General features: G+C 36.4%; 1 protein-coding gene across 1 annotated transcript in view; it reads right to left on the reverse strand.

Annotated features, from left to right (window-relative positions):
• Positions 1 to 13950, reverse strand: part of PXDNL (peroxidasin like) — a 496832-nt gene that overhangs the window by 227032 nt on the left and 255850 nt on the right. The window contains exon 4 of the mRNA XM_025394327.1: positions 8321 to 8392. Within this exon, the coding sequence (XP_025250112.1) occupies positions 8321 to 8392 (72 nt within the window). The remainder of the gene's footprint in view (positions 1 to 8320; positions 8393 to 13950) is intronic.

The raw sequence follows: 13950 nt of genomic DNA on the forward strand, positions 1-13950 counted from the left end.
AAACAAGGTATTCAGGCAACAACTAGCACAATAAATAGGACAGTACTTCACATCTCAATACTAGCATTGAATGTAAATGGTCTAAAGGATTCACTTAAAAGATACCTAATGGCGGCCAGGAGCGATGGCTCAAGCCTGTAATCCCACCACTTTGGGAGGCCAAGGCGGGCGGATCACAAGGTCAGGAGATCCAGACCATCCTGGCTAACACAGTGAAACCCTGTCTCTACTAAAAATACAAAAAATTAGCTGGGCGTGGTGGCACACGCCTGTAGTCCCAGCTACTCAGGAGGCTGGGGCAAGAGAATGGCGTGAACCCGGGAGGCAGTGGAGCTTGCTCTGAGCCGAGATCGCACCACTGTACTCCAGCCTGGGTGACAGAGCGAGAAAAAAAAAAAAAAGATACGGAATGACAGAATGCATAAAAATCCAACAACCAAGTCTTTCTGTCTTCAAGAGATCCACCTAACACATAAGGACTCACATAAACATAAGGCAAAGGGGTGGGAAAAGGGATTTCATGCAAATGGAAACCAAAAGCAAGCAGGAATAGCTATTCTTACATCAGACAAAACACACTATAAAGCAATAACAGTTTAAAAAGACAAAGAGAGACATTATATAATGCTAAAAAGATTAGCCCAATAGAAAAATACCACAATTTTAAACATATATGCACATAACACTGGAGCCAAATTTATAAAAGAATTACCACTTGACCTAAGAAATGAGATAGACAGCAACACAATCATAATGGGGACTTCAGTACTCCACTGACAGCACTGGACTGGTCATCAAGACAGAAAATCCACAAAGAAGCAATGGACTTAAACTATACCCTAGGAAAAATGGACTTAACAGATATTTACAGAGCATTCTACCCAATAACTGAAGAATATATATTTTTTTCATCAGCACATGGAACATTCTCCAAGATAGACCATTATGACAGGCCACAAAACAAGTCTCAAGAAATTTAAGAAAAATGAAATTATATCAAGTACTCTCTCAGATCACAGGGGAATAAAATTGGAAATTCACTCTAAAAGGAACTCTCAAAAATATACAAATACATGGAAATTAAATAATCTGCCCCTGAATGATCTTTGGGTCAACAATTAAGATGAAAATTGAAAAATTGTTCAAACTGAATGATGATAGTGACATAGAGATAATAGGATAGAGAAAAAGCAGTTCTAAGAGGAAAGTTCATAGCATTAAATGCACACATCAAAAAATCTAAGAGTACAAACAGATAATCTAGGTTCACATCTCAAGGAACTAGAGAAACAAAAACAAACTAAACCCAAAACCAGCAGAAGAAAAGAAATAACAATGATCAGAGCAGAACTAAATGAAATGGAAACAAACAATACAATACAAAAGATAAAACAAAAAGCTGGTTCTTTGAAAAGATAAACAAAATCAGTAGACCATTAGTGAGATTAACCAAGAAAAGAAGGGAGAAGATCCGAATAAGCTCAATCAGAAATGAAATGGGAGATATTAAAACCAATACCACAGAAATACAAAAGATCACTTGAGGCTACTATGAACACCTTCATGTGCACAAACTAGAAAACCTAGAGGAGATGAATAAATTCCTGGAAATATACACACCTCCTAGATTAAACCTGGAAGAAATAGAAACTCTGAACAGACCAATAACAAGCAGTGAGATTGAATAAAAAATTGCAAACAACAACAACAAAAAGTCCAGGATCAGATGGATTCACAGCTGAATTCTATCAGACATTCAAGTAAGAATTGGTTCCAATCCTACTGAAACTATTCCAAAAGATAAAGAAAGAGGGAATCCTCCCTAAATCATTCTATGAAGCCACTATTACCATAATACCAAAACCAGGAAATGATGTAACAAAAAAAGAAAACTACAGACCAGTGTGCCTGATGAACATGATGCAAAAATCCTCAACAAAAACCTAGCTGACCAAATACAACAGTGTATCAAAAAGATAATACACAATGATCAAGTGGGTTTCATACCATGGATATAGGGTTGGTTTAACAGATGCTAGTCAATAAATGTGATACACCCCTTAAACAGAATTAAAACAAAAAATCATATTATTATCTCAGTGGATGCAGAAAAAACACTTGACAAAATTCAGCATCCTTTATGATTAAAACCCTCAGCAAAATTTGCATAGAATGGACATACCCTAAGGTAATAAACGCCATCTATGACAAACCCACAACCAACATTATATGGAAAGCACTACCGCTGAGAACTGGAACAAGACAAGGATACTCACTTTCACCACTTTTATTCAGCATAGTACTGGAAATCCTAGCCAGAGTAGTCAGACAAGAGAAAGAAATAAAGGTCATCCTAATCAGTAAAGAGAAAGTCAAACTGTCGCTGTTTGCCAATGATATGATTGTACCAGAAAACCCTAAAGACTCATCCAAAAAGCTCCTAGGTCTGATAAATGAATTCAGTAAACTTTCAGAATACAAAATCAATGTACAGAAATCAATAGCACTGCTATACACCAACAGTGACCAAGCTGAGAACCAAATCGAGAACTCAGCCCCTTTTACAACAGCTGAAAAACAAAACAAAACAAAACAAAACAAAAAAACCTTACAAATATACCTAACCAAAAAGGTAAAAGATCTCTAAAACAAAAACTAAAAAATGCTGCTGAAAGAAATCATAGATGGCACAAACAAATGGAAACACATTCTATATTCACAGATGGGTAGAATCAGTATTATGAAAATGACCATACTTCCAAAAGCAATCTATAAATTCAATACAATTCCCATCAAAATATCACTATCATCCTTCATAGAACTATGAAAAACAATCCTAAAATTCATAAGGAACCAAAAAAGAGCCCACAAAAGCAAGACTAAGCAAAAAGAACAAATCTGGAAGCATCACAATATCTAACTATAAGCTATGCTACAAGCCTATAAATACCAAAACAGCATGGTACTACTGGTATAAAAACAGGCAAGTACAACAATGGAATGAAATAGAGAACTCAAAAATAAACCCAAATACATATAACCAACTGATCTTTGGCAAAGCAAACAGAAACATAAAGTGGGGAAAGGAGATCCTATTTAACAAATAGTGTTGGGATACTTGGAAAGCCACACGTAGAAAAATCAAACTGGAACTTTTTCTCATCTAATACAAAAATCAACTCAAGATGGGTCAGAGACTTACATCTAAGACCTGAAACCATAAAAATTCTAGAAGACGACATTGTAAAAACTCTTCTAGACATTGGCCTAGGCAAAGACTTCATGACCAAGAACCCAAAAGTAAATGCAACAAAAACAAAGATAAATAGATAGGACTTAATTAAACTAAAAACCTCTGCACAGCAAAAGAAGTAATCAGCAGAGTAAAAGACAGTCCACAGAGTGGGAGAAAATATTTGCAAACTACGCATCTGACAAAGGACTACCATCCAGAATCTATAAAGGAACTAAAACAAATCAGTCAGAAAAATGCAAGCAATCCCACCAAAAAGTGGGCTAAGGACATGAATAGACAATGCTGAAAAGAAGATATACAAATGATCAACAAATATATGAAAAAATGCTCAACATCACTCATTATCAGGAAAATGCAAATCAAAACCACCATGCGATACTACCTTACTCCTGCAAGAATGGCCATAATGTAATTAAGAAAACAAAAAATATCAGATGTTGGTGTGGATGTGGTTAAAAAGTAACACTTTTACAATGCTGGTGAGGCAACCACTAATACAACCACTACAGAAAACAGTATGGAGATTCCTTAAAGAACTAAAAGTAGAACTACCATTTGATCCAGCAATCCCACTACTGGGTATATATACACAGAAAAAGAAGTTATTATATAAAACAGACACAAGCACAGCTATGTTTATAGCAGCACAATTTGCAATTGCAAAAATATGGAACCAGCTTGAATGTCCATCAACCAACAAGTGGAAAACGAAAATGTGGTGTATATATACCATGGAATACTACTCAGACATAAAAATGAATGAAATAATGGCACTTGCAGCAACCTGGATGGAGTTGGAGACCATTATTCCAAGTGCAGAAACTCAGAAATGGAAAGCCAAATGTCATATGTTCTCACAAGTGCGAGCTAAGCTATGAGGACACAAAGGCATTAGAATGATACAATGGACTCTAGGTACTCGGAGTAAGGATGGAAGCGGGGGTGAGGGATCAAAGACTACGCATTGGGTGCAGCGTACACTGCTCAGGTGTTGGGTGCACCAAAATCTCAAAAATCACCATTAAAGAACTTACTCATGTAACCAAACACCATGTGTCCCTCCCAAAACTATTGAAATAATAGTAGTAATCATAATAAAACATAGACAAAAATTTAAATAAGTCAGATATGGGTGAGACTCAAGGCATGATTCATCCTGAGGCAAATTTCCCTACAACTGTGAGCCTGTGAAATCAAAATCAGTTACATGCTTCTAAAATGCAATGTGGGACATGCATAGAATAGACATTCCTATTACAAAAGGGAAAAACAGGCAAGAAAAAAGGAGCAACTGGTCCCAAATAAGTCCACAATCCAACAGGGTAAACAACATTAAATCTTAAGGCTCTAGAATTAGCTTCCTTGACTCCGTGTCCTGCCTCCTGGACAAGGTGGGGTAGGGGTTGGGCCCCCAAGGCTGCAAGCAGCCCAAGCCCTATGACTCAACACAACGAAAGCTCTCATGGGTTGAAGTCTTTTGCCTGCAGCTCTCCCAGGCTGACATTGCACATTGGCAGCTCAATAGTTCTGGGATCGTGGTGGCAGTCCCACTCCCTTTACTCCACTAGGCATTGCCCTCACAGGGGCTGTCTGCAATGGCTCTGCTCCTGTGAAAAGGCATTGCCTGGGGCCCCAGGCTGTCCAAGACATCCTTTGAAATCTAGGTGGAGACCGTTTTTGACCCCATAACCCACTCATTCTGTGCATGTGCAGAATTAATACCAAACTGCGGACTCTGTAAGCAAGTGTATAAAATATGCTTTTTAAAGATGTTCTTCATCATTTAGTTTAATGCCTTGCTGTGAGAAGTTTATATATGCGCACTGAAAACATGAAATGAGTGTATTACTTCAAAATGCATTGTAAGCTGCTTTATTACAGTGAATTGAACTACTTCTCAAACAATGAACTCTGTAAACAAATGTACAAATACGCATTTAAAAGATGTTCCTTACCATTTAGTTTATTGCCTTATTGTGAGGGATTTTTTATATATATATATACACACACACACACACTGAAAATATAAATCTTGGCATGTTACTTCAAAGATGCATTGTGAAGCACTTTATTAAAATAAACTGTTTAACACTGTGAACCTTTTAATCACATGTTTAAGACATGCTTTTTAAAGATGTCCCTTGCTCTTGTGTTCTAAGCCATAATGTGAGGAGTTTATATATCCACATTTAAAAGATGAATCAAAGTATGTTACTTCGAAGATGTATTGTGAGCTGACTTATTACAGTGAATTGAACTGTTTACCATTCTGTGAATTCTGTAAACAAGCATATAAAATGTTTTTTAAAGATGTTACCAATAAGTTTAAAGACTTATTGTATGAGGTTTACAAATACATACTAAAACATAAATCTGCTGCCAAGGCTTACCACCTACATTCTTCAAATTAGGGCATAATCCACACCTGAGCCCACTTGAGTGACAGCTGAGGTGACCAAGGAGTACTGTTTAGGAATTTGGGGGGCAGAGACTTAAGGTGGTGGAGGGTAGTGAACGCTGATTTTTTTCAGGCATGATGAGCTGCTCTCTTGAAGCTGCCTCAAAGATCTCTGAAATGGATTACGTGTCATTCTCCCATTCTCTTGATGAATGGCACCTGGCTTCTTTTATCTACTCTAATCCCTTTATCAAAGGATCAATTGGCTGCACCCGTGCACTTTTTTTGTTCTTTACTTGGCCAGGCTGTGAATTTTCTAAATTTTTATGTTCCACTTCCATTTTAATTAAAAATGTCATCTTTAAATCATTCATCTCTTCCCATATTTTACTCTAGGCATTTAATAGAAGCCGTGCAGCTCCTTCGACATTTTGCTTAGAAATTTATTCCACCAGATGTCCCAATTCATTCTCTTAAATTCAGCCTTACATAAAGCCCTCTGGTATGGACACAATTCAGCCAAGTTATTTTCCACATTAGAAAATAATGGCCTTTATTCCAGTTCCCATTACCTTGTTCCTCATTTCTGCCCAAGACCCCATCAGAATTGCCTTACTGTCCGTATTTATACCAGCATTCTGATCATAGTTACTTAAGCAACCTCTAAGAAGTTTTAGACTTTCCCTACAGCTCTCCTTTTGTTTTGAGCCCTCACCAGAATTGCCCTTAATGATCTATTCATGGCAATACAAGCTTTTTCTATCCTGCTTCTCCAGATTCTTCCATCTTCTACCCATTATCCAGTTCCAAAGTCATTTCCAAATATTCAGGTGTTTGTCACAGTAACACTCTACTCTTTGGTAACAGTTCTCTTTCTGAGTCATTTTGTGCAGCTATAACAGAGTACCACAGATGGAGTAATTCATAATGATCAGAAATTCATTGGCTTACAATTCCAGAGGCTGGAAATTCCAAGATTGAAGGGCCAGCATCCTTTAAGGGCCTTCCTGCAGTATAATCCCGTGGCAAAAGGGCAAGAGAAGGCAAGAGAGAGAAAGAAGGATCCTAGTTTGTCCTTTTATAAGGAACCCACCCCCATGATAAAGAGCTTGCTCCCACAATAAGAAACTCACTTCCATGATGACAGCATTAATCTACTCATTACCTTTCATGGTCTAATCAATCCTTAAAGTTCCCACTTCTTAATGCTGATACAATGGCAATTAAATTTCAGCATGAGTTTCGAACCATAGCAGTCATGTAAAAGGAAATTAATAAGAGGCAAAAGTAGAGCAAAGGCAATTAAAAAACTTTTTTTGATTGGTTGACTGTGTTTTAATACTATAACCTTCAGCCTTCTATGATAAAGAAATTTAGATTTCTTCTAACCATATTTATTACAGAAATAATTTAAAATCATGTTTTGAAATTAAGAAACCACATTGAATATGGAAACAAATTTGAGGAGCAAAAACTTCTGATATACAGAAATCCTGCCAATACTTAAAAACCAGACTGCATTCTACATATCTGAGTTTCAGAACTATCCCACAGGTTGTGAAGAACGGAAAAATCTTCTTAATTATCTAATTAGTATTTGTGTTTCAAACACTTGTAATTGAGAGAAATCTCTGAATAAAACATCAAATTGCAGTTTAGTAGCAGTATTAGTATACAATATGACTTTTTGATATTGAAGGATTCATATTTCACACTGAAATTATGATGGTGAATCTGAGGTTTTCATAAAGTATCAAATGCTAAGAAGTACACTAAGATAGCAGTCAGTTTGAGTTGTAATAATAATGCTACAGGGCTGGACATGGAAGCTGATGCCTATAATCTCAGCACTTTGGGTGTCCAAGGTGGGCAGATCTCTTGAGGCCAAAAGTTCGAGACCAGCCTGGCCAATGTGGTGAAACCCTGTCTGTACTAAAAATATAGAAATTAGCCGGGCATGGTGGGGCATACCTGTTATCCCAGCTACTTGGGAGACTGAGGCACAAGAATCACTTGAACCCGGGAGGCGGATGAGCTGTGATGGGACAACTGCACTCCAGTCTGGGCAACAGAGAGAGACTCTGCCTCAAAAATAATAATAATGATAATAATAATAATCATAATACAGACTCTTAATTTGGGGCAAATCATTTAACTAACATTGAATTTAATTTTATTATCTGTAAAATGAGAGGTATAATCCCATGTTTTAGAAGTTCTAATGTCAGTTAAAAGCTTGACCTTCTTTCATAAATTATAGTCACAGCTATAAATTACCTTCTATAAAAAGCCTATTTTATGTCAAGTAATAAACATTTTTGCTTAATAAACATTATTGCTCTTTGCATGCAATACCTTAATATGCACCACAGAAATATGTGCATTTCAGGATTTGGAAACAAAGGTTCATAGAGGGTAAGTTGCCCAATGTCACACAAGTAATAAATGCAGTGCTGGAATTCCAGCTGAGTTCTATCTGTCTTCTATCCTTATGCCAACACAGTCATACATTCTGATTTTTATCCAACTGATGACAGATATTCAGTCATTCAAGCCACATGGCAAAGTTTAAAATAATTGTTCAGCTATCACATAATGGCATTTAAAAAGCTGTCTCTCTGAACCGTCACCATGAGTGATTTAATAAAAAAGCTTCTATTACTTACAGATGTTCCAAAGATATGAGTCCTTTAAATGTTTGCTTATCTAGTGCATGGATTTCATTCTTGTATAGGTACCTGGAAAATATATAGAATCTCATTAAACTATAAATTAGTAGAGATACTACATGTCTTAGATACAAACTTTTTAAACTATAAGCTGTGGACCTTAGGAGCTTTGTGGGATGTCCATAGATTCCCTAACAATATATAGAAATTGTTATTTCATTTAAATGTGTTCAATTGGTAAGAGTTCTAAACCTCTCTCATCAAATTCTCAAATGGATCCTTGGTTCAAAACATTAAGGAACATAGAGTATTTGTGGAGAAATTCTGACTAATGGAGTCATATATATTGAGTAACAACTTCTCTAAGAAAAATATGTTTGACTATAAATAATTTTTTTAAATTTATTTTATGGCACTGAATATATTCAACAGGTAGTTATAAAGCTAGCAAATACCACCATGAGATTCATTTTAAGGGAATAAAAGCATCTTAGAGATGCATAAGATGAATTTTGATCCTCCTGTGGCTGCTGTTGAAAATCTGCAGGAAAGAATGCTGTAAATGGATTTATAAATACGATGATACAACTAATCTTACCAAACGGTTTAAAGAAAACAATTTATGTGACATATGAGCACTTTCTCCATCATTTTTCTTCAACCATAGGTTGGTAAGGTGATTTCTTCCCCACACTCTTTGTTAATGTCATGAAAATAAAGCCCTGGATCATTTCTACTTGTGCCTCTCAAGGTTTGAGACTCCTAGAATTCTTGAAACCTTCTATCAAGTGTCTTTGGAATGTGCTCTTGCATATTATCCGTGCATCAGAATCACCTGGTGGTTTATTAAACACACCAATTCTAAAGTCCACCCACAAACCTACTCAATCGGACTCTCTCAGGGTATTTTCTAGATAATTCAATTGCAGCTCATCTGCAGTCCTGCCTTAAAGGCCATCAAAATCACAATTCTGCCTAAAAATAAAGAAGGGACTGATTTTCTATAATTTGCTTAGTGAAGCTTTGAAAGTTCCAAACCAGTTTCTTTTCCCCCAGTGTAGGACTCCAGTCAGTTTCTAAAAGTAGCAGTGACTAGTGTGGGTTTACATCTAACTAGATATTGTTTTTCCACAGCATTAATTGATACTACGGAATATTTTGCTTTTACTCCAAATCTCAAAAATACAGCTACATGTTAGAATTCAAGAAATACAATATTTTAGAACCATGTTTTTTCAAACGTTTATAGGAAGCATTGAGAAGTCGCAAAACTCACTAGTGGTTCTCAAGTGTGGATGTATGCAAATCATAGTGTAGGTACATGAGTCAGTAGTATTTGTAAGGCCTCATTTTGCGTTCTACCCAAGCCTCATAGTGATGTCTGGGTCCCTGCCTCCACAAATTCTGATTTAATGATGGGTCCAGGGTACAGACTAAACATTGAGATTCTTCATAGCTCCGCAGGAAATAATAATATGCAGCAAGGTTGAAAACTACTGTTACTAGGTACAGAACCAGGGAAAGTATTCTGTAAATGTACCCCACTGGATTCAGAAATACCTCCTGGTAAAGGCCCTTAAACTATTAGAATGTTGAGAGCCACGTGACTTCAAGGGTGTCATGTCTTGAGGTACAAAGAAGTTGACTTCTACTGAGAGGCATACAAGCACTATACTTGGTTTTTATTATTATCGTCAATTTTAAATAATGAGGGACTGTTTCATAAAGATAAAATGAAATCATAAAATATTTCATGAAGGAGTTTCAAAACCAAAAACTAAAGATTTCCCATAATATTTTATCTCAGATATACAGATTCACTTTAGACTGTTATACTGTAGAAAATGGTTCAGGAAAAATAAGCACAAAGTAGGGGGGAGAGAAGAGAATAGAACTTCTGCAGTCAGATCTGCACAAATTGATTAACTCAGTAAAGTATGAGTTCCAGATATGTTACTACCTGTATTCATGTTGTAGGACCAACAGGTTTGTATGCTCGCTGAAGAGTAACAGACCAATATACTGAGATGGCAGAGTTTGCAGCAGAGAAAGAGTTTAATTATCAAGGGGTAGCCAAATGAAGAGACAGAAAGGACCCTCAAATTCTTCTCCCCAGTGAGTTCTGGGCTGGGGTTTTTAATGGGATAGTGGGGGGAAAGAGGCTAGAAAACTGGGGTTGTTGATTGGCCGGAATAAGGGGCATATTATTTGGATGTGGAAACCGCATTCCTTGGTGAGTCAGCTCCTCATCAGGTCTTTCAGACCTTAATGGTGTGCAGGACCAAAAAGGATGTCTCAAATGGAAAACTTAACATTTCACAATTCTCAAGTTGTTACCTACATAGCAGTTAAGGAGAACTATAATCTTCATGGGTCTATGTGATTTTAGGACAATAGGCACCAAACGGCTATGAGGAAGGGGTCAGAGAGCAGTTGATCTCATGATGAATGCTGATGTGCTGAAAGTTTGGCTTATTTTTGTTTCTTCCCACCCTCCCACCCACCTTATTTCCTGATAAATTTTATAAAGTTTATAGGAACCGTTTCATTAACACCAGCCACACAGCTTCCAATTTCCCATAGGATAATGGTATTCAGCTAAATTCAAATCTCTCCACACACCTCTGAAAACCACACAGTTTAACAAAGAACAAAAACACATCATCCAGAGCACAAGCTATGACAAAACCAGAGAAAGAGAGCATTAGCAACTTCATTTAAGTGGGGAAAACACTAAAGGCATCTCTAGAGTCCGCCCTCAGCAGAGTCAAGTGGGGATTTCACAGATGAAGGGACTGTGGTAGAAGGGGTAGAATAACAAAGGGTGAGAGTACCACCCTGATGAGAACCTTAGATTGAGGAAATTAGAACCCTGACTCCTAAGGAATTGAAAGAAAGGGCTTGGAAAATGAGTGGGAGAAGGCACCTTGTTAGCATGGGGTAACTTGTGGAGAATTGGTGTTAACAGGAAAGAAGAAAGCAAGAAGTCAAAGGTAAAATAAATTAATACTAGAATTTTAAAAATCAAGATTATTGTGTAGCAAGATAATCACTGTAAGGAAAATTACCTATAAATACTGAAAGGAAATTAAGGAAAACAAATCTAATACTAAATTTGATACAAATAGAAAACCTAGAAATAGAAATTTTGATCAAAATCTAAATAAAAAATCAAAAAGATATTTCTCAACTATTTCATTTACAATAGCTTATACATAATAAGCTACCTAGGAATAAACTTAACCAAGGGGGCTAAAGACTTCTACACTGAAAGATACAAAACATTACTGTAAGAAATTAAAGAGAATGTGAATGAATTGAAAGATTTCCCATACTCATGGACTTAAAGATTTGATATTGTTAAAATGTCAATACTACTCAAAGTGATCTAAAAATTTAGTACAATCCCTATCAGAATTCCAGTGGCACTTTTTTTTGCAGAAATAGGGAATCCCATGCTAAAATCTATGTGACATTTCAAGAGGCCCTGAACAGTTAAAACAATCTTGAGAAAGAATAACATAGTTGAAGATTTTACACTTTCTGATTTCAAAACTTATAACAAATGTATAGTAATCAAACCAGCATGTTACTGGCATAGAAACAGATATATAGACCAATAGCAGGTCCAGAAATAAGCCCTTGCGTATATGGTCAAATGATTATTTACAAGAGTAGCAAGAATATACAATGAGGAAAGGAAAATCTGTCCAATAGTGTTGGGAAAACTGGCTCTCCACATGGAAAAGAATAAAACTGGAACCTTCTCTCATGTCATATACAAAAATTAACTCAAAATGAAGCAAATACCTAAACCTGTTAGAAGGAAACATAGAGAAAGCTCCATGACCTTGGGTTTGGCAAATATTTCTTTTATTATTATTATTATTATTATTATACTTTAAGTTCTAGGGTACATGTGCACAACGTGCAGGTTTGTTACATATGTATACATGTGCCATGTTGGTGTGCTGCACCCATTAACTCATCATTTGCACTAGGTATATCTCCTAATGCAATCTCTCCCCCCTCCCCACAATAGGACCCGGTGTGTGATGTTCCCCCCCCGTGTCCAAGTGATCTCATTGCTCAATTCCCACCTATGAGTGAGAACTTGTGATAGTTTGCTGAAAATGATGGTTTCCAGCTGCATCCATGTCCCTACAAAGGACATGAACTCATCCTTTTTTATGGCTGCATAGTATTCCATGCTGTATATGTGCCACATTTTCTTAATCTAGTCTGTCACTGATGGACATTTGGGTTGATTCCAAGTATTTGCTATTGTGAATAGTGCTGCAATAAACACACATGTGCATGTGTCTTTATAGCAGCATGATTTATAATCCTTTGGGTATATACCCAGTAATGGGATGGCTGGGTCAAATGGTATTTCTAGTTCTAGATCCTTGAGGAATCACCACATTGTTTTCCACAATGGTTGAACTAGTTTACAATCCCACCAACAGTGTAAAAGTGTTCTTATTTCTCCACATCCTCTCCAGCACCTGTTGTTTCCTGACTTTTTTAATGATTGCCATTCTAACTGGTGTGAGATGGTATCTCATTGTGGTTTTGATTTGCATTTCTCTGATGGTGAGTGATGATGGAAGGATTCCCTATTTAATAAATGGTGCTGGGGAAATTGGGTAGCCATAAGTAGAAAGCTGAATCTGGATCCTTTCCTTACTCCTTATACAAAAATTAATTCAAGATGAATTAGAGACTTAAATGTTAGACCTAAAACCATAAAAAACCCTAGAAGAAAACCTAGGTAATACCATTCAGGACATAGGCATGTGCAAGGACTTCATGTCTAAAACACCAAAAGCAACGGCAACAAAAGCCAAAATTGACAAATGGGATCTAATTAAACTAAAGAGCTTCTGCATAGCAAAAGAAACTACCATTAGAGTGAACAGGCAACCTACAGAATGGGAGAAAATTTTTGCAATCTACTCATCTGGCAAAGGGCTAATATCCAGAACCTATAAAGGACTCAATCAAATTTATAAGAAAAAACAATCCCATCAAAAAGTGAGCAAAGGATATGAACAGACACTTCTCAAAAGAAGACATTCATACAGCTGGCAAATATTTCTTAAATGTGACACCAAAAGCAAAGGTAACAAAAGTAAAAATAGATAAACTAGACTACACCAAGATTTAAAAGTTTGGTATGTCAAAGAATACAAGGTGAAAAGACAACCTGCAGAATAGATGAAAATATTTGCAAATCATATATCTGATAAAGAGTTAATATCCAGAATATACAAAGACCTTCTACAACTCAACAACCACAACCACCAAAAAATTTAAAAAAAATAAAAATGGGTAAAGGACTTTAAAAGACAGTTCGTCAAGGAAAATACACAAGTGACCAACAAGAATTCACTAATCATTAGTGAAATGCAAATCAAAACCACAATAAGCCATCACCTCACATGTTAGGATGGCTACTTTCAAAAAGACAAAATAAGCATTTGTGAGGATATGGAGAAATAAGAATCTTGTACACTGTTGGTGGGAATGTAAATTGGTACAGTCACTATGAAAAACTGTATGGAGAGTCCTCAAAAATTAAAAATTCAATTACCATCTAGCAATTCCTAGGAAAATATACTTCT

This window comes from Theropithecus gelada, chromosome 8 (assembly GCF_003255815.1).
Source record: "Theropithecus gelada isolate Dixy chromosome 8, Tgel_1.0, whole genome shotgun sequence".
NCBI lineage: Eukaryota > Metazoa > Chordata > Mammalia > Primates > Cercopithecidae > Theropithecus > Theropithecus gelada.